The 20,608-nt window shown below is 38.4% G+C and overlaps 1 protein-coding gene across 1 annotated transcript in view; it reads right to left on the bottom strand.

Annotated features, from left to right (window-relative positions):
- The window catches only part of Top3alpha (topoisomerase 3-alpha), a gene marked incomplete at its 3' end in the record, with an annotated part of 217,121 nt that overhangs the window by 117,673 nt on the left and 78,840 nt on the right, over window positions 1-20,608 (bottom strand). Inside the window, exons 8-9 of the mRNA XM_067138868.2 lie at window positions 20,463-20,570; window positions 6,947-7,056 (exon numbers count right to left, since the gene is read on the bottom strand). Coding sequence (XP_066994969.2) covers window positions 6,947-7,056; window positions 20,463-20,570 — 218 coding nt within the window. The remainder of the gene's footprint in view (window positions 1-6,946; window positions 7,057-20,462; window positions 20,571-20,608) is intronic.

The raw sequence follows: 20,608 nt of genomic DNA, 5'->3' as shown, positions 1-20,608 counted from the left end.
CGTGGGCTTGTCCTTCTTGATTCGATCCTCTAAGATCAGACGTAAAGTTAGGATTGCTTCATGTGTTCCTACATTTCTTCTGAAGCCAAATTGATCTTCCCCCAACTCAGCTTCAACTTGTTTTTCCATTCTTCTGTAAATAATACGTGTTAAAATTTTGCAGGCATGAGATACTAAACTAATAGTGCGGTAGTTTTCACACCTGTCAGCACCGGCTTTCTTGGGAATAGGTATAACAACATTCTGCCGAAAATCGGATGGGACTTCTCCTGTCTCATACATCTTGCACACTAAATGAAATAACCTTACCATTCTGGTTTCTCCTAAGGCAGTCAGTAATTCAGAGGGAATATCATCAATTCCAGGTGCCTTGTTCCTATTTAGATCACTCACAGCTCTGTCAAACTCTGACCTCAAAATTGGGTCTCCCATTTCATCATCATCAACAGCCTCTTCATGTTCCAGAACGAAATTATCTACATCGTTACCTTGATACAACTGTTGGATATGCTCCTGCCATCTTTCTGCTTTGTCTTCTTTCCCTAGAAGTGGCTTTCCATCTGAGCTCTTAATATTCATGCACCTAGATTTCCTTTCTCCAAAGGTTTCCTTGATTTTCCTGTAAGCAGCATCTACCTTTCCCAGGACCATACAGCCTTCGACATCCTTGCACTTCTCCTTCAGCCATTCTTCCTTAGCTACCTTGCACTTTCTATCCACTTGATTCTTTAATCGCCTGTATTCTTTTCTGCCCTCTTCATTTCTAGCATTCTTGTATTTTCGTCGTTCATCAATCAGGTCTAGTATCTCCTGAGTTATCCACTGATTCTTAGTTGATCTTTTCTTCCTTCCTAACATTTCTTCAGCAGCCCTGCTGACTTCATTTTTCATGACTCTCCACTCTTCCTCTACTGTGTTTCTTTCGGCCTTTTCATTTAGTCCTTGTGCAACATGTTCCTTGAAACGATCCATCACACTCTTTTCTTTCAACTTGTCTAGATCCCATCTTTTTGCATTCTTTCCTTTCTTCAATTTCTTCAACTTCAGATGGCATTTCATGACCAACAAGTTGTGGTCAGAGTCCACGTCTGCTCCTGGGAAAGTTTTGCAATCCAGCACCTGGTTTTTGAATCTCTGCCTAATCATAATGAAGTCTATTTGATACCTTCCAGTGTCTCCAGGTCTCGTCCACGTATACAGCCGTCGTTTGTGGTGTTTGAACCAAGTATTGGCGAGGACTAAATTATGGTCAGTGCAGAATTCAACCAGCCGACTTCCTCTTTCGTTCCTTTGTCCCAATCCAAATTCTCCTACTGTGCTACCTTCTCTTCCTTGGCCTACCACTGCGTTCCAGTCTCCCATCACAATTAGATTCTCGTCACCTTTGACATATTGTATTAAATCTTCTATCTCCTCATATATTCTTTCAATTTCTTCATCATCCGCTGAACTAGTAGGCATATAGACCTGCACTATTGTGGTGGGCATTGGTTTGGTGTCTATCTTGGCGACAATAATTCTTTCACTATGCTGGTAGTAGTAGCTTATCCGCTGCCCTATTTTCTTATTCATTATTAAACCAACTCCTGCATTACCCCTGTTTGATTTCGTGTTGATAATTCGGTAGTCGCCTGACCAAAAATCCTGTTCTTCCTGCCAACGTACTTCACTTATACCAACTACATCTAACTTTAGCCTATCCATCTCCCTTTTCAGATTCTCTAACCTACCACAACGATTCAAACTCCTAACATTCCACGCTCCGACTCGCAGAATGTCAGTATCCATCTTCCTGATGATCGCCCCCTCTCGTGTAGTCCCCACCCGGAGATCCAAATGGGGGACTAGTTTACCTCCGGAATATTTTACCCGGGAGGAAGCCATCATCAGTACATCTTTCATACAGAGAGAGCTGCATGTCCTCGGGAGGTGGTTACGGCTGTAGTTTCCCGTTGCTTTCAGCCGTGTAGCAGTATCAACACAGCTAAGCCATGTTGAGTATTATTACAAGGCCGTATCAGTCAATCATCTAGACTGCCGCCCTTGCAACAACCGAAAGGCTGCTACCCCCCTTTCGATGAACCATTCGTTAGTCTGGTCTCTCAACAGATACCCATCCGATATGGTTGCACCTGCGGCTCGGCTATCTGCATCATTGGGACACGCAAGCCTCCCCACCGCGGCAAGGTCACATGGTTCGCGATCATCGAAAAATCCCCAGAAAACTTGTATATTCCTAACAGATTTCCTGAATTCGAAGTTGGTTATGATATAGTCTATTATGGATATGGTACCCCTAGCCTCCCATGTGTAGCGGTGAATACCCTTATGCTTGAAGAATGTATTCGCAACTGCTAAACCCATTCTAGCACCGATGTCCAGCAAACGCTTTCCATTCCCATTAGCTTCCATATCTTCCCCACATTTACCAATCACCCTTTGGTATCCTTCAGTTCTACTCCCAACTCTCGCATTGAAATCGCCCATTAGCACTATTCTATCCTTGCTGTTGACCCTGATCACGATGTCACTCAATGCTTCATAAAACTTGTCAACTTAATCCTCATCTGGACCCTCACATGGTGAATACAAGGAGACAATTCTCGTCCTAATTTCTCCAACTGACAAATCTACCCACATCATTCGCTCATTTACGTGCCTAACAGAAACTATGTTGCGTGCAATGGTATTCCTGATAGAGAGCCCTACCCCAGATTCTGCCCTTCCCTTTCTAACAACCGTCAAGTACACTTTATAATCTCCTATCTCTTCCTCATTATCTCCCCTTACCCGAATATCACGTACTCCTAACACATCCAGATGCGTCCTCTTTGCTGACTCAGCCAGTTCCACTTTCTTTTTTCCATAAGCCCCATTATTATTGATAGCTCCCCATCGAATTCCATTTCGTTCGCCAAGTTGTTTCCAAGGAGTCCCTCGCCTGTCAAATGGGAGTGGGACTCCGTTACTCCCATAGGTCCGAGGCTTGCTTAAAATGTTCTGAGCTCGGTGAATTCATGAAGCAGGATGCTACCCTACTTGCACATAGTCCAAGTAAGGATCTCTCCTCTAACGGGTTATGTACCACCGGTGAATTGTATAGTCCTAGCCGCCTGAGCACAAGGAGGGCCATGACTCAGAATATGTCCGAGATGCCCACTCCCATTCCATAGCAACTGGTATCCCGACCCTCAGGACCACTTACTAGGCCACTCAGCCATTGCCCATGGTTCACCATCGAGGACGTGACTACAGTAACCCACACCATAAACCATAACAAAATTATTATTTGATCATATAGAGGGCTTTTATCGTCTATTGGATCATTTAGGTTTTTATTTTATGTTGTATTTCTGGTCCAAGAAAATGTACAAATTCTCGAACTCAGTCATGAGTCTGCCTTTTTCAATTCTTCTTAAATTTGGAGATCTTGTTCGATAGTGGTTTGAGGTAATAATACGGCTGATAATGCCCCATGGGAAAGGGCAAAACTTGTACCAATTCTTCTTTTAATGAGGATTTAACTCTAACTTTAACATGATGAGTTGTATTGAATAGGTGGAAGAGAAATAAATTTCTTACATTTATCATAAAATTACTTTCAATACGGACTCGCAATGATTTTCATTACTTGTAACATACCGCTTAAACAGATCAGATGTAAGGCTTTTCAGGCGTTTGCTCTATTAACCAGTGTTTCGTCTTAGGTGAATTCACCTGCATACACCCCAGCGTCAGTGGGTAGGGTCTGACACAACCCACTCTGATGAGTCTAGTGTCAGACCTAAGACAAAACGCTGGTTAATAGAGCAAACGCCTGAAAAGCCTTCATCTGATCTGTTTTTGACAAGCTCTATTGGTGAAAAATATCTAATTCTCTCCATGGGAACTAGAATTTTCCATTACATACTGCTTAGTCAAGGAGCTTTTCTTATTCCTGAGTCTTCCCAGCCAAAAGTTAGCAACATTTTCATAACACTACTTCTTTGTCAGAAATCACCCAGAACAAACTGTGCTGATTTCCTTTGGATATCTTTCTCCTTTCAAATAAAGTAATCCTGGTGAGGGTTCTATACACTGGAACAATACTGTAACTGGGTTCTTACCAGAGACTTATTTGCTCTCTCTTTTATATCCTTACTAATAACCCTTAATACCCTCATAAACATATGAAGAGATCTGTAACATTTATTTATATTATCATTAAAGTGTTTACCCCAATGAAGATCTTTTTATTAATATCTAGGTGCTTACAGTGATTCCCATGAGGTAATATCACCCCATCAACATAGGAATTAAAACAAAGTATTTTTTTTCTCTTTGTGAAATTTACAACCTCACTTTTCATCATGTGTACCATTATATCATTGTGTTTATATTTTATATTTTTTAGTAGTAATCAGATACAGGTATGAAGTACTCCATTTTACACTGACTGCAAAATAACATAAAACATTAACAGTAAGAAAACAAACAATAATATTAACATTAACAAATTCATTACAAATGAAATAACAAATAAAATAAATAATAACAGGGGGTATAAACATATATAATAATGCCTGTGTCACTAGTAATGTTCTGGCCAGGTTATCAACAGAGAATCGAGAGCTCCTCTAGTACATGTTTCAGTTTGGTTTTGAAGAGACAATAGGGAATGAAGATGTCAATTTTGTGCAGAGCATTTGCTGTTGTGGGAAGGCGATAGAATAAGGAGCATTGCTGGAGTATTAGGTGCAAAGGGGAATATATTCTCCAACGTAGGCAACCTTTGTTTATTACTAGCAACCATTCTCTCTAACACTAGTTGGAGAAAAAAAATAAAAATAAAAAATGACTGAACAAGTTGGCCGTGTGGTTAGGGGCGCACAGCTGTGAGCTTGTTTTTGGAAGATAGTGGGTTTGAACCCCATTGTCGGCAGAGCTGAAGATGGTTTTCTGTGGTTTCTCATTTTCACACTAGGCAAGTGCTAGGGCTGTACCGTTAGGCCACTGCCGCTTCCTTCCTATTCCTTTCCTATCCCATTGTCACCATAAGACCTATCGGTGTCGGTGTGACATAAAGCAAATAGTATAAATAAATAACTTGGTTTGAATGTTCCTCGCTGAGCGCTCTAGCGCAGCAAGCTCCTATACTTCTCTTTATGGAGGTGTTTCCTTGCACCAGTCCATAGTACTACCAAGAATGGAATGCATCATGTGTTCCTATTGTTTGCACTCAACTACAATTGAGGTGACCTTGACTTATCTGTACACTCCCGGAACAGCCGGATATTTTTAGTGTTAGCTCCCGAAGCTATCCCTTTTATGGGGATATTTGTGGCCTCACTGGCCCCTTTTGAACCTGGATGATAATGAAATGGTCATCCTTTCATCATAAAGTTTGTTTTTTTCTCTTTCCTGTGATTTGGTCATGGTTTTAATTATGTCTTTGTATTAAGTTGCATTCTACTAATGTGGTGACCCTGTGCCTACGACTGTAAGTATCTGTTGTCGTATTACCATGATACAAGTAAGTGGCAACTTCTCCTTCGTCTTTAGGCTACAACTTCCTCCTGAAATTACTATGTGGTTGTGGAAATATTCACAGATATAATTAATTTATTCGATATGTAAAATGAAGGTCACATATAGCTAACTCCCAAGATTCTGTGCTTCAGCCTTATTTTATCATTTTTACTACAAATTTAAAGCATCTGCGGCTCAGAGGACAGCGCGTCGGCCTCTCACCACTGGATACCATGGTTCAAATCCCGCTCACACGTGCGATTTGTGCTGGACAAAGCGGAGGCGGGGCAGGCTTTTCTCCGAGTACTCCAGTTTTCCCTGTCATCTTTCATTCCAGCAACTCTCTCCATTATCATTTCATAGCATTTATCAGTCATTAATAAATCACCTTGGAAGTGGCAACCCCATTGTAATAATAGCCTATATATGGTTCATTCATTCCATCCCTGACCCAGTCAAAGACTGGAAAACAGGTTGTAGTTTTCATTTTCACTACGAATTTAATTTATTTCTTATCACTTAAAGGTTCAGTAATATGACCTTGTAAAATGGCTTCACCTTATCTACCCTACTTATTATTAGAATTAATCATATGTTAAGTATTGTCAGTTAATTGATACATATTACTAGTGTGACCATTGCCAAGTTTAATTACGCCTACCTTAGCCTTTCAGTTGTATGTACCTCTCCGAATATTATTATTATTATCATCTCTTCTGCTAATTTGTTATGGATCTTATTCTAAAATGGAAAATATCATATCAACTTGTAGTACCTCAGTCACTTATATTTGAGGTTTTGGCTTATTCGTTTATGCCATTTTGAAATTATTTCTTGATAATTTAATATATCTAGGGACTACTTCCCAGATTATTCTTTTCATTTTATTATGTTTTAATCAGTTTGTCTGAGACTTAGGCAACCTCAGTAAATGACTTGAAAGGGGTTCTCAAATATAAAGAATTGGAAATTAACTCCCTTACTTCTGTTTTTTCTTTACTTTCGGGTGTGTTTTGTTTTCTTCTGATACCAGATCTTTCCTTTGCTGCCATGGTGTTCCCTTAGCCCTCAGGTGTTTGTTTTGAAAGGGGGCATGGTCTCATTTGTCTCGCTGGGTTAATTATTATCAATTTTCATTGTTTTTAAGCTTCTGATGATTGTTGATGATGATGGTGATGATGAATGATGATCATCAGTTTTAATTTCGATCTCGATTTTTCGTAGTTTGTGTGTAGAGTGATGCCAGCATCAAATACAACCTCAGTACTTATTCTGTAATTTTAAAATTAGAACACTTACTATTAAAAGTTGAAATTACAAAAAGGTTTATAAGGGGTAAATTTCCTCATATTATTTCTTGAGTAGCATAAAAGGAATTAATTTGTTATTACAACGATATACCTTTATGGATAAGCATGAGAAAAAAGTTATTTCTTACTTTTTCTCCAGCAATGTCGATATCAACAATAGTCTCACTTCCTTCAGCGTCTTTCGAACAACATGCGAGGAAATGTCGTGTTACAAGCTCATACAAACGTTGTTCATTACCTGAAAATAAAATAAAAATGAAATGTTAAAAAGTACACAAAATGTACAGGTAAAAAAACCTGGGAAAGGTAAAATATTGTGGAGTATACTTTACAATATGTAGATCAATTGTAACCTTTGTAGGCACGTTGCTTTTCCACTTTATTTTCCTTTTATATATAAACCAAACCAAACCAAACCAAACCCCATGGCACTACAGCCCTTGAAGGGCCTTGGCCTACCAAGCGACCGCTGCTCAGCCCGGAGGCCTGCAGATTACGAGGTGTCGTGTGGTCAGCACGACGAATCCTCTCGGTCGTTATTCTTGGCTTTCTAGACCGGGGCCGCTATCTCACCGTCAGATAGCTCCTCAATTCTAATCACGGAGGCTGAGTGGACCTCGAACCAGCCCTCAGGTCCAGGTAAAAATCCCTGACCTGGCCGGGAATCGAACCCGGGGCCTCCGGGTGAGAGGCAGGCACGCTACCCCTACACCACGGGGCCGGCTTCCTTTTATATATAGATAGATTTATTTAGCATAAACAGGATAAATCTCTATTGTAGGTGATACAAAGGGATGAGAAGTGAAATCATATGACAGGTAGAAAGAAATTAATCTAAATTAAACACTAAACATAGACAGTGTATTTAAGAAATCTACATATGTAACCTAACCATTAAAGAGAGACAACACATAGAACAAAGCCATACCAAACTACTTTTAACTTAACTGGTAAACGAAGACATAACATACAATAAGTTCATCTCTTTATATAATACAGTTGTATTTACATACAATTTACATTTATGAATGCCTTTGCTGGCGGGACCTAGTGTTTACAGGGCACTATGTCTTCTGGTATGGGCTAGAGCAATCTTGTTACTTTCATTGATCTGTCTCGGCTTTATCCTTGGCTTTGACAAAATGAAAGTGACTGAGGTATGAGTGATGCCAGTAATGCCATTCCTTCTGCAGCCAGTCCCTGCTATGAATGGTGTGAAAATATTGCTCATAGGGTCGGTTGGTGCATGCATTTCAGTGGGCTTGGCAGAGTGATATGTAATAGCAACTTCTGGCTCGGTGAGGAAAGCAACGGGAAACTACCTCACTCCTCATTTCCCTAGTACGCTTCTTCAGTGATGCCTAGGCCATCTATGACAGCTGATGGCAGAGCTGTTTGTGGATCCAACCAGCCTTCGGGCTGAGGACTAAACATAGATACATACATTTATGAGCAGCGTTAGTCCTAATCTGCAAGTCCCACACTCCATGAGAGCCCACTGTACCGCATTGGGATAGGTGTGAAATAAATCCACGCTCATCCAGTTGATTTAGTGTATGTAGAGCCTGAAGGAACCAAGAATTGCAAAATGCCTCATTCCTACACTTGTGAAGATGGAAGATGCACTTTTTTTCTCGTGCTACATCCACAAACATAAAACGGAATCAGTCCCAGCACATACGGGCAGCCCATTTCACCACTTATGCATATGAGTACGAACATGGCATTTACACATCTGCAGTGCACTTGCAGTGTGTTCGTGCCAAGATTCAACAGAACACCTCATAATGCTCAGATGAAAGACTTACCCCATGCTTGTAGCTAATCCACCTCATGAATTGAATCTGAATACATTAAATTTTTCAATTACGTACTGCTGCAATGGTAATCAAACACCAGAGTAGTATTTGAGGCTAGGCCATCCCATCAAGCAGAAACGAGATTTCATAAATCTGACTGATTATCAATTTTCTTAATGATTTTGATACTGCTTTGTCCATATTACTTTCAAATGATAAACCATTCTTTGCACTCAGAGTGACACCAATATCATTAATAATACACACATGGTTGTAATTTATAGGAATCCTCTTACATGAGTGATGATCAAATAAGTATTGCTGCCAACTCACAAGCATTAAAACGACAATGTCAGTCATGGATGGTTTTAAGTTCAAGGACCACGTTCTGCACCATGTATCAAGTCTGTTTATGTCGTGTTGGAGGATAACAGCATGCTTTATTTCTTACACTGCCTTGTATATTTTTAAGTGATTAGCTTATAGAAGTGATTTGCTGTCATGGATGGCAGTAGTGATATCATTTATAAATAAAATGAACAGCAGTGATCCTAATAGTGGCCCCTGAGGAACACCTGAAGTCAGGGAAAATGGATTCATGTCCGGCCTTCATTTCACAACACAAATTCAGTTTGATAGGTAACTTTTCATCCATTCCATGGCAGTTTCTCCAGCCCCATACGCTAATAGTTTATATTCAAAGTTTCATGCTGCACAAATCTTCGGAAAACGACTTGTTGACCCTTTTCTAATGCCTCAGAAATGAAATAAAAGAAACAAGACTGATAGCAGTTGAAAGTTCATGTATGAAACAATGTTGTAACGGCCTCCACAGTATGCACTAGCCAAGCTTCTGGTGAGTGTGCTATTTACCAACTGATGAGCCCAACTTAGCACACTGAGGCGAAACGCTGGCAACCAGGAATGAGTTCTGGAAAATGTATAATGTCCAATAACAGATCATTTATATTGGTATTATTCCTTGTTGAGCCAGTCTCAGCTGTTTACTGTTGTGCTGTTCACTTACTATTATCCGTAATGGCGACCAGTATTTCAAACCATTGAGAGTAGCCATGCCAGTAGAAATGCTAAATTCACGTCTTACAGTCACATTTTTCCACACTGTATTCACCGTACAGTTTAGGCTACTATCATCTTTGAAATGGCATATGGCTTTTAGTGCCGGGAGTGTCCAAGGACATATTCGGCTCGCCAGGTGCAGGTCTTTTGATTTGACTCCCGTAGGCGACCTGCGTGTCGTGATGAGGATGAAATGAAGACGACAAATACACCCGGCCCCCGTGCCAGTGAAATTAACCAATGATGGTTAAAATTCTCGACCCTGCCAAGAATCGAACCCAGGACCCCTGTGACCAAAGGCCAGCATGCAAACCATTTAGCCATGGAGACAGACACTATTATCATTACCATGCACACTAGGGTGTCCCGTATTTTGCAACAAAAAAAAGTTACTCTAATTTTTTTGGACTCATCCCATAAGTATTTTCCATTGGGTCAGATTTAAGCAAAAACGAAATTTAATTTCAATAGGCCATTATTAACCTGTGCTGACTTGAGCGTGAAATTTGAATATTAGGTAGAGGCACCGGCCTTCTGACCCGAATTTGTCAGGTTCTATCCTGGCTCAGTCTGGTGGTATTTGATGGAGTTCAAATACTCAAATACGTCAACCCCATGTTGGTAGATTTACTGGCACGTAAAAGAACTCCTGCTGGACTAAATTCTGGCACTTTGGTGTTTCCAAAAACCTTACAGTAATTAGTGGAAAGTAAAAACAAATAACATTAAATAACATTAAAAACAATCCAGATTTTCACAACACATGTCTGAAAAGATATGACTGCAGAGGCACCAACCCTTGAAGTGAGTTATCTGTAATAGCCCCCACCCCACCCACCTATCAGAAAATTTTCAACTCAAATTCAAAGCATGCTCCACTCTTTTCGACAATGACAGCCCCTTTGCCCTTTCTGACAGCAATCTGTTCTAAAAAAGCTATATCATATTACACAATAATATATGTACACTACCAGATTTTACTGTGATAAAACATTCTTTATAGCTTGTTTCACACCCAGCAGCTGCTCTTCAGTGTAGGTTTTCTTTAAGCAGCCTTCCTCCTGCGATTACATTTTCGTCTTCTATACCACATGCGATCCCGGTGTAGATGCTTTTAATATATGCCAGAATTCTGTCTCATTTTTCCTATCAACACTGAAAAGTCTTTCTTTGGGAGAGTTACTGTCATGCTACAAATACAAATACAATATGGTTTTATAGTGGAGAAGATGGGTAGCAAAAGGAAGTGATGATCAAGTGATGCCAACTCACAAGCATTAAAATGACAATGTCAGTCAAGCTCGAAACAACTGAACATTTCTCCTTCTTTCCTTTTCCTCTGTAGAAAATTAATTTTTCGTGATGTTGCTTCTTCATAATAACTTCCCCTTGCACCGTAATGCCATAATCGTGATGGGGCATATTTACAGACAATCCGTAATAGTTGGCACTTCTGTGAGTGCCATCTAGGGTGGAGAACTGAACTGATACATACAAAGAAAAGACTAAGTAAACAACTGATAGGGAATCTGCCCCCTGGGAAACAGCCCTAAATGCAGATTAATGATGATTCACGTTATGGCAAGCCATATGAATTTTAGGGAGCAATGGAAAGATATACATTGATACTTTCAGGCAGAAACAGGTTCCAGAAAGGGCATTCCAAATTTCATTCATGAATAAGGGGAATGTACTGTGTATATGCGAACTTACAGAAGGCAGTCAGTGTATGTAAAGGTAGTTCGATATAAAGATAATGTCCAGATAGAGGACATGACTAATACTGGACAATTACTGAAATTTACCTATGATAATAAAGATATTTACAAAAAGATACAAAAGTTGAAAGCTAGAAAGGCAGCTGGGATTGATAAGATTTCTGGAGATATATTAAAGGCTATGGGTTGGGATATAGTGCCATGTCTGAAATACATATTTGATTACTGTTTGCATGAAGGAGCAATACCAAATGAACAGAGAGTTGCAACAATAGCCCCAGTGTACAAAGGAAGGGTGACAAACATAAAGCGGATAATTACAGGCCAGCCAGCCTGATATGTGTTGTTTGTAAGCTCTGGGAAAGCATTCTTTCTGATTATATTAGGCATGTTTGCAAACTTACTATCTTTGATGGTTATGAATTTCATGTTTTTGGTCCGTATTGAACTGAGAATAATATATATAATATATATATATATATTATAATATAATATATATATAATATATATTACCATAACATCTCATTTCACTTGTTATTCTTTAAAATATCATTGTCTTAGGATTTCGCCACAAATGATCTTTGCTCCAATACGGCTGATGATGACCCCTAGATGGGTCGAAACTAGTACCGTATAATTTGTAATTTTGTGAATATATTGTAGTATTGAAAAGGTGGAAACGTTTACGTTATTATTATTATTATTACTTATATATTAACTTACTATCTGGTTTGATAGAAGGCAGTTCGGGTTTAGGGAAGGTTAAGCTCAACTTGTAGGATTTCAGCAAGATATAGCAGATATTTTAGATTCAGGAGACCAAATGGCCTGTATCACTATTGGCCTATCCAAGGCTTTCGATAGGGTAGATCATGGAAGATTACTGACTAAAATAGTGCTATTGGACTAGACAAAAGAGTGGTTGAATGGGTGGCTAAGTTTCTAGAGTAGGTGAAGCGTTTTCTGATCCTGTAATGATTAAGAGGGAGATCCTGCAGGCCAGTATTATTGGACCTTTATGTTTTCTTATATATATTTTATTTTATGAAATACTTCCTCTCATGCAGAGGCTGCCTTGACACAAAGTATACTTTTACATATATTTTTAGAAGAGAAATAGATATACTGTACTTGAGAAATGTTAAAAGTAACATAATTGTAACAGCGATTTCTTAGAATTATCATAGATCCCCTTAAGGCTATGATGGCAATCTCCCATAACGTTGTAACTGGCAGAGACATCTGTTTCCAGAAATTAGCGGCAAAAACGGGAATGGTTCCTCTTGCTCCAATCATCAGACCTACTATGTCGATTTCCTCTATCTGGTAGAAGTCTGCTATAACAAGTACGGCATAGAACATGAACCCCGTTATAATGACAGTTTTGTCTGTCCCTTCAAAATTCCTATATTAAACTGTGTATTATCCTTTGGCTACAGCAAGACACCTATCACTGATGCATCCGTTATTGCGAGGGATTAAGCGTGCATGAATTTTTTCCATTACCAACATTTATACACCCAGCGATTATATTGCATGTGTTCAATCATCTTCGGTATCGTTTCCTTGCTTACGTCCACTAGAGAGCTATCTCGTCGAACGTTCGAAGGCAATGTTGGAGACAGTTAGTAATACCTGTCGACAGCTGTTCCATAAAGAAAAATTGAAATGCATGAGGAGAACATGTGTTCGTAATAAATGTGTAAATAATGTGTCTGATAGCAGTTGTTAACTCTTAAAAATAAAAGCTGAAGTAAACAATCGCTTAATTTTAATGCTAGATACTGTAATTAAGTAAGAATGGGATACTCCTCAAGATATAGTAGAGGGCATCATTGATTTCAGAGGTTAGTTTTATATTTTCTCATGTCTGGTTAAATTTCGGAAACACTATTATCATGTAAATATATTTTATGGTAGGCCTACATACGCGGTTAAGTTAGGTTAGGTGACGCCGTTTGAAAAAGAAAACTTAAGCATTTGCCACAAAACGCAAACTTCAGTATCGTTTTCTCACTATGTGCAAGGTGTGAGCTCTCTCGTTGACATTCGAAGGCAATGTCAGAATTGAATAATAATACCCGTCAATTGCTGTTTCATAATAAATACATCAATAACATGGTCAATAGCAGCTGTTAACTTGTTAGGAATAAAGGCTAAGTAAACGATCGCTTAATTTTAATACAATACCGGTACACTGAAATTAATTAAGAATGTGATACACCTAAAAACATGGCAGAGCGCATCACTGATTTCTGAGGGTAGATTATATTTTCTCGCATCCGGTTACAATTCAGTAAGGCTATTCCCATCTAAATTTATGGCGAGAAGGTTATCACTTTTCTAGTGGCGCTTGATATATCTTTTCATGGTACATACGGGGTTACGTTAGGTTAGGTTTGAATAAGAAAACTCAAGCATTTGCCACAAAATGCGACCTTCGTTATCGTTTTCTCGCTATGTGCACTTGCGACCTCTCTCATCTACATTCGAAGGCCATGTCGGAGTCGATTAGTAATACCCGTTAACTGCTGTTCAGTAAAGAAAATTAGAAAATAGAAATGAAAGAAGAGAACATGTTTTTGTAACAAATACATAAATAACATGGTCGATAGCCGTTGTTAACTCAGTAGAAATAAAGGCTAAGTAAATGATCACTTAATTTTAAAACTCTACACTGAAATTAAGTATGTGACACACCTCAAGATATGGCAGAGCACATCACTGATTTCAGAGGTTAGTTTATATTTTCTCGTGCCTGGTTAAATTTCAGGGAGCCTATTCCCACGTAAATTTATAGCGAGAATGTTATCATTTCTCTACCAACGTTTGGAATATGTTTTCATTATACATATAGTACGGTTAAGTTAGGTTAGGTGACGCTGTTTGAAAAAGAAAACTGAAACATTTGTTACAAAATGTGATCATCTTTGGTGCGGTATCATTTTCTTGTTATGCTTGTGAGTTCTCTCCTCGACATTCGAAGGCGATGTCGCTGTCGATTAGTAATGCCCGTCGACTGCTGTAATCTAAAAGAAAATTCAAAATGAAAGAGGATAACAGGTTTTCGTTATAAACGTGTAAATAACGTGGCTGATAGCAGTTAACTCGTTAGAAATAAAGGCTGAATTAACAACTGATTAATTTTTAATGTTATATACTGAAATTAAGCAAGAATGGGATACACCTCAAGATATGGCAGAGTACATCATTGATTCAGAGGATAGTTCATATTTTCTCACGTCTAGTTAAATTTCGGAAAGGCTGTTCCCATGTAAATTTGTAATGAGGAGGTTTTCATTTTTCTACGCGAGCTTGAAATACGTTTTCATGATACATATACGGTTAGACAAGTGGACAAGTGGAATGTTTGCAAGAGAGGCCTCAGGAGTGATACTATAATTTTTTCAAAATGAAATTAAACTTACACTTTCAGATTTCGAAAAATAACATACGAGCAAGCCGTAGTGTGCATATCATCTGCAAAAACGCAAGTTTTGAACAAACTTATTGCTGTTTCATACCGTTTTTAATGTGTGTTGGGTTATTCCCGACTTTTACGAATATAACGACAATCCGTTTTAGCATGTAAAGTTTTCGCTGTTATGAATTCTCACTATGACGGACTTCTAGTGTAGCCTATATATGCAGGGTTATTGAAAATGATTGTTGGGGCTTCAAAAATCATAATACACAGTGTAATTGATGTAGGAATACGAATCTTGTTTTATTGTATACTGTAACTCAAGTCTTCTTTACATACATTACAAATGCTCAATATGGGCACCTTTTGTCATTCTACTCACATCTATTCTATAGTCCATCTCTTCCCACACATGCCCCAACATGTCACTGAGGATATTTACAAAGGTGGCTAAGGTGTGCTGCTTCATTTCCAGAATATCCACTGGTAGAGGAGGAACAAACACTTGATCTTTAATGTATCCCCACAGGAAGAAATCACAAGGTGTTAAATCTGGTGAATGTGGTGGCCAGGGTAAGAGCATTTGATCACAATCCATTCTGCACCCGATCCATCGTTGTGGTAGTTCTTGGTTTAAAAATGCTCTGACCTCCCTGTGGATATGAATTGGTGCATCATCCTGTTGCAGCATGTAATCGTCCCTGTTGTCACTCAATTGGGGTAACAGCCATTCTGTAAGCATGTCCAGGTAAGTCAGCCCTGACACTGTCTTTTCACTGAAGAAGCAAGCACAGAATACATTCACCTTCGGGGAATCACGGACACATTTCACACAACAATGAGGGTTTGTTGCTCCCCAAATTCAAGCATTTTGTGTATTAACCTTTCCACTCACATGGAAGGTTGCTTCATTGCAGAAAATTAGTCTGTCACGAAAACCATCATTTCACAACATTCCTGCAGTGCAATGCAAAAATTTGAACGTAGGAATTTGTCATTACCTGTTAAACCTTGACGCAACTGTAAGTGATATGACTTTATCTTCAGGCGCCTTCATAACACACACCATAATGAGGTTTGAGGTACATTTAGTTCCCTTCTGCCTCTTGTAGTCGATTTCATAGGGCTACAGAGATAAGTGCTCATGATCCAATTCACTCCCTCTTCTGACACAGTGGAATGCCCACTTCTTTTCCCATTACACCGTGACCACAAACTGAGCATACCATCTGAAAATAAAGTTGTCGGAACGAAGGTCCTTCCCATATTTTGTTTGAAAATGGCGCTGGACTATGGTAACGGACGATGATGATATTCTACAATACAAAACGCTTTCTCCTTACCGATGACTGCAAATTTGTAAACACTGTTATAGCTGCCATCTGATGGTAACTGATGTCACTATAGTCGATGCAAAACAAAACATTGAGAGTTTGTCTAACCATCACTGCAACAATAACGATAGTATGTTTTCAACTGTTTCTAAAACAAAATCACAGAACCCTGACAATCATTTTGAATAACCCTGTATAAATGATATGTTTTAAACAACTGAAATCACAGTTAAGGCAATTTACAGTTGATGTTATACTGTATAGAATAGTAAATGAGTTGCAGGATTGTGAGCGACTGCAGAGGGACCTAGACGCCATTGTGAGATGGACAGCAGACAATTATGTGATGGTAAATGAGATGAAAATTCAAGTTGTAAGTTTCACCAAGAAGAAAAGCCCTCTCAATTTTAATTGCTGTGTTGATGGGGTGATAGTACTGTAATTGCTTCAAGAAAACAGTGGGCTGGAGAAATCAGCCGTCTCGATACAACAACAATTCACTGTTTTGAAGCAGTGAGATTGCTTTGTGTCTCGTGAACAGAAATTTGTAATGCCATAACATCGTATCTTAAGCAAACAAAAACAAGAAGAAAGAATGAGTCAAAAGGAATCAAACAAGCCCAAAATATCAGAAGCTGAGCAAAGAATGCCTACATATGGTAGGAAACCATTTTTTTTCTGTAGTTGTACTGTGATATTACTGTATTAAGAAACACAGGGAGAAGTTTCCTTCAATAATGTGCTGTAATTTACGAAGATGGACATGTAAGCAGCACTAATAAAAATCCATAATATTTAGAGGCACCTGTTTTTTGCAAAGTGCAAAATCACAAAATTTTATGAATTTGGCTCAAAATCACGAAACTATTTACATTTAAGCAAAATCGAAAAATAATTTACGAAATTATTCGGAATTGCATCATTTGATGTTAACAACGGAGATTCGAGGCAAGTTGTGGCAAAAGAATCTGATAATCGATGTCACAATCGACTTTATACCCGTTCAACATATATATAGAAAGCTAAGATATAGTATATCGATTATTGCAATTACACAATTACATCGTAGTTGGTCTTGGCTAAATTAGCTTCCTGTGAAGTGAGAAATTTATCGTATTCATAATTACGTGACGGAGTGGCAGTGTCCTCTTGCCTGTTGAAAACTGCTGCTGATTGGTGTGTTTAATTTCCTATTTTTTTGCTCAGTTTATTAAAATGGTTGTGATAGATTTTGATTGAGAAAAAAATTTGCATCGGAAAGATTTTACATGTTTTACTAAAAAGATACTGATATGCAAATACTGTAATGTGCAAATTGCGTGGCAGAGTTCCACATAAGAAGACCAAGGAAAAGGCGCTAATGACGACAGCCCTCAGATGACAAGATAATCTCACAGACACTAGTTCAGTGGCAAAACGAGTGAAATACGACAAAAACGAATTCATTTTATCTACAACTCAAGTTTTTATGGAGGCAAATATTCCACTGGAAAAAGTTGATCATCCAAAGATGAGAGAGTGGATGGAGAAATATATTCCAGGTTTGTGCAATACTACAAAATTTTTCTAAGGAAGAAATTTGAGGTTATATTTTTCTAATAGCTTTGTGTGGTTATGCTAGTTTTCTCGTTTAATGACATGCATGCTGGATTCCTCATTTACTTAAAATTATAAATGATTTAATTCATTCAAATGATATTAAAGAGCCCTCTAATATTAGGCCTTTTTTTTTTTTTTTTAAGGTGCTGGAGACTTGCCCATAGCTGGAAAACTGCGGGAAGGTTCTGTACCTTGAATCATCAAAGAGGAGGAGAAAAGATTAAAAGAAGCTGTGAAAGAAGAAGGAGTTTCAATTCTGTGTGATGAAACAACTGATAAAAAAAGGTCAATGAGTGTTTATGGTTCTGGTAAAAGTGCTTAGTTGCGGCGATAGAACAGTTCAGACGTTATTTGTAGGGAAAGTGAAAGTTATTGCAAATGCTAATGCTACAGCATGTTCACAGGCAATTATGAATGTAATTCACAAACTTGAAATTCAGTAATAGAATGTAGTTTATATAACTTCAGATTCAGCATATTACATAGGCAAGTGCATAAACGTAGTTAGGATTTTAGTTTCAGAAGGGTTAGTACACATGCAGTGCTGGGCTCATAAACTGAATTCGGTAGGCAGTGTGCAGGCTGAGGAACTTAGTGCTTTGAACCAAGGTGTTGTACAGGCAAAACACGTCTTCCTTTACACGGAAGAAACAGCATGTATACATTCAATTCTTGAAACAGATATATGAAGACGAACCCACTAAAGCTAAACTCTTCCCTATTCCTGTGATCACCGGGTGGAACTCATGGTTTAACCCTTCTTTAGTCGCGCGAAAATTATAACGTTACTAGTCGCGCACGGAGGTAACCTCCGGGGCTAAAAATGCACGTAATTTTCGTCCTTTGAGATGTTGTTTTGGCATGTTCGTTTGCAGTATTCTTTGGTATAATTAAAAGAAACCCTTTTAAGTATTAGTAGGTTATTCTTACACAGTTTGTTTGAACTAAAATCAGAATACTGTAGACCTTAACTGTGACAAATGGTCTTATGATATTACCTACGACGATCACATCATATGAAATATGAAATAATATTTTTCTAAAACACGTTTAGAAGAACAGAACAACAAAGTCATCGACCTAGAAAATAAATAATATGCACTAAAATATAAGGTTTTTTGCTTTTTTGCACACGGAGGAAACGTCCAGGTGATGTCACTTGTTACAACAATGATCCCACACTCGTTCACAGGATGCACGATCGCGCCGAAATGCTGACAGGACGAGTCCAAATGAACAAGGAGAAAGGTGTAGGGGTGGGGAGACCAACAGTTCAACTGAGAAGTTCAGTACCGTGCAAAATGTAATCGGCCCGGAGGAAATCTCCGTGAGCGACTAGAGGAGGGTTAAAAAGGTTGAGTACCTTGGAGAATATCTTCGTGATCAGTCAGTAATGTTGATAGTGAGAGGGCACTTTCAATGTATTGTAATGTAATGTCTGAGAAGAGAACAGCTCTGACTCCCATTAATATGAACTCATGGTATCTCTGTCTTTTTCAGACTGATGTGTAAATGATATACTTAGGCTAGGCCCTACTTATTAAAGTGACAGCTGATACAATTTTTCCCAATTTCCATGCTTTGATATAATGTGTAATACTGTATGTGTTCTAAGCAGAAGCATAACTCATGTATATATACTTATGCAAAAATACAAACGTTGTTATAATGCAAATGTGTTATCAACTAAGTTCTTGGTTTACCTGTTATTGCTGAAAAGTGGAAATAAAATTTAGCAAAATTATTGATGAAATAAAATAAAAATAGCTAAAAATATACCAAAATAACTGTTAGAAAATGACAAAATTAGGCAAAAATTTTCAACACAAACAGGTGCCTCTAATAATATTGAAATCCATAGTACTGTCAATATGTATGGGAGAGCTTTTGTATTTTTCATTCGAAGGAAAAGAATGTCTTTCTTTTCACCAAACTGAAAGTCCTGCTATGACATTTAACCTACCTTTTAATCCTTTCTATTCCAGATTCTTCACCAGTCTTGCACTAACCAAACTATAAACAAACAACAAACTATAGCTCAGACAATGGCTAAGATCCTGAAAATCTGGCCTATACCATAATGAGGTGGTGACAACTATAGAAAATCCTTATGTAGAGTATCTTTATATGGCCTGTTCTTTTTAGTAAGTTTAACTAATTTTGTCTACATCCATGGCAAATTATGGATCAAATTAACACCTATATAAAATGAGCTATGTAAAGATATGTCATAAAATAGGTAAATAGATCATGCATGACATGTGGCTTTCAAAGAGGCCTGGTGCAGGTCTTCTGTGTCGACGCCCATGGGCGACCTGCATGTCTGGGGCCCTACCTAAGATGAATTCTGGTGTTGAACATGGCATACATACCCAGGCCCCGAAGCAGACAAATTAACCAATGAAGGTTTGACAAGTGCTGCTTATACATCTATGTTGAGGACCAAACCTGGAATTGAAACCAGGACCTCTCTGACCAAAGGCCAGCATGCTAACCATTTAGCTATGGAGCCGGACATAAAATCGATGGAACAAGAGGATTATCTCCTGCAAAAATTAATCAGTATCTAATGATCAAATGCTATAGCAATACTCTTCGTTTACCCTTTTGTAGGCCCAACATACACTACAAACACTATCCCAAAAGAAATTTCAGAGTTCTTATTTCTTAAGAAATACTTTGTTACTGACCAGTCAGTGAAGTAGTATGCTTCGTCGGATGAATAGGGGGATGGGCCTGGTCACTTTTTTTCCCTTGACGAGGATTTGGTCCATCTTGCAATATTCTATTAGCAAACTCTGTAAGGGTAGAGGATAAAATTATTACACAACATATA

The sequence above is a fragment of the Anabrus simplex genome, chromosome 1, assembly GCF_040414725.1.
Source record: "Anabrus simplex isolate iqAnaSimp1 chromosome 1, ASM4041472v1, whole genome shotgun sequence".
In the NCBI taxonomy this organism is placed as follows: Eukaryota; Metazoa; Arthropoda; class Insecta; order Orthoptera; family Tettigoniidae; genus Anabrus; species Anabrus simplex.
The sequence above is the reverse complement of the archived record's forward strand: the minus strand, read 5'-3'. Positions and strand labels throughout refer to the sequence as shown.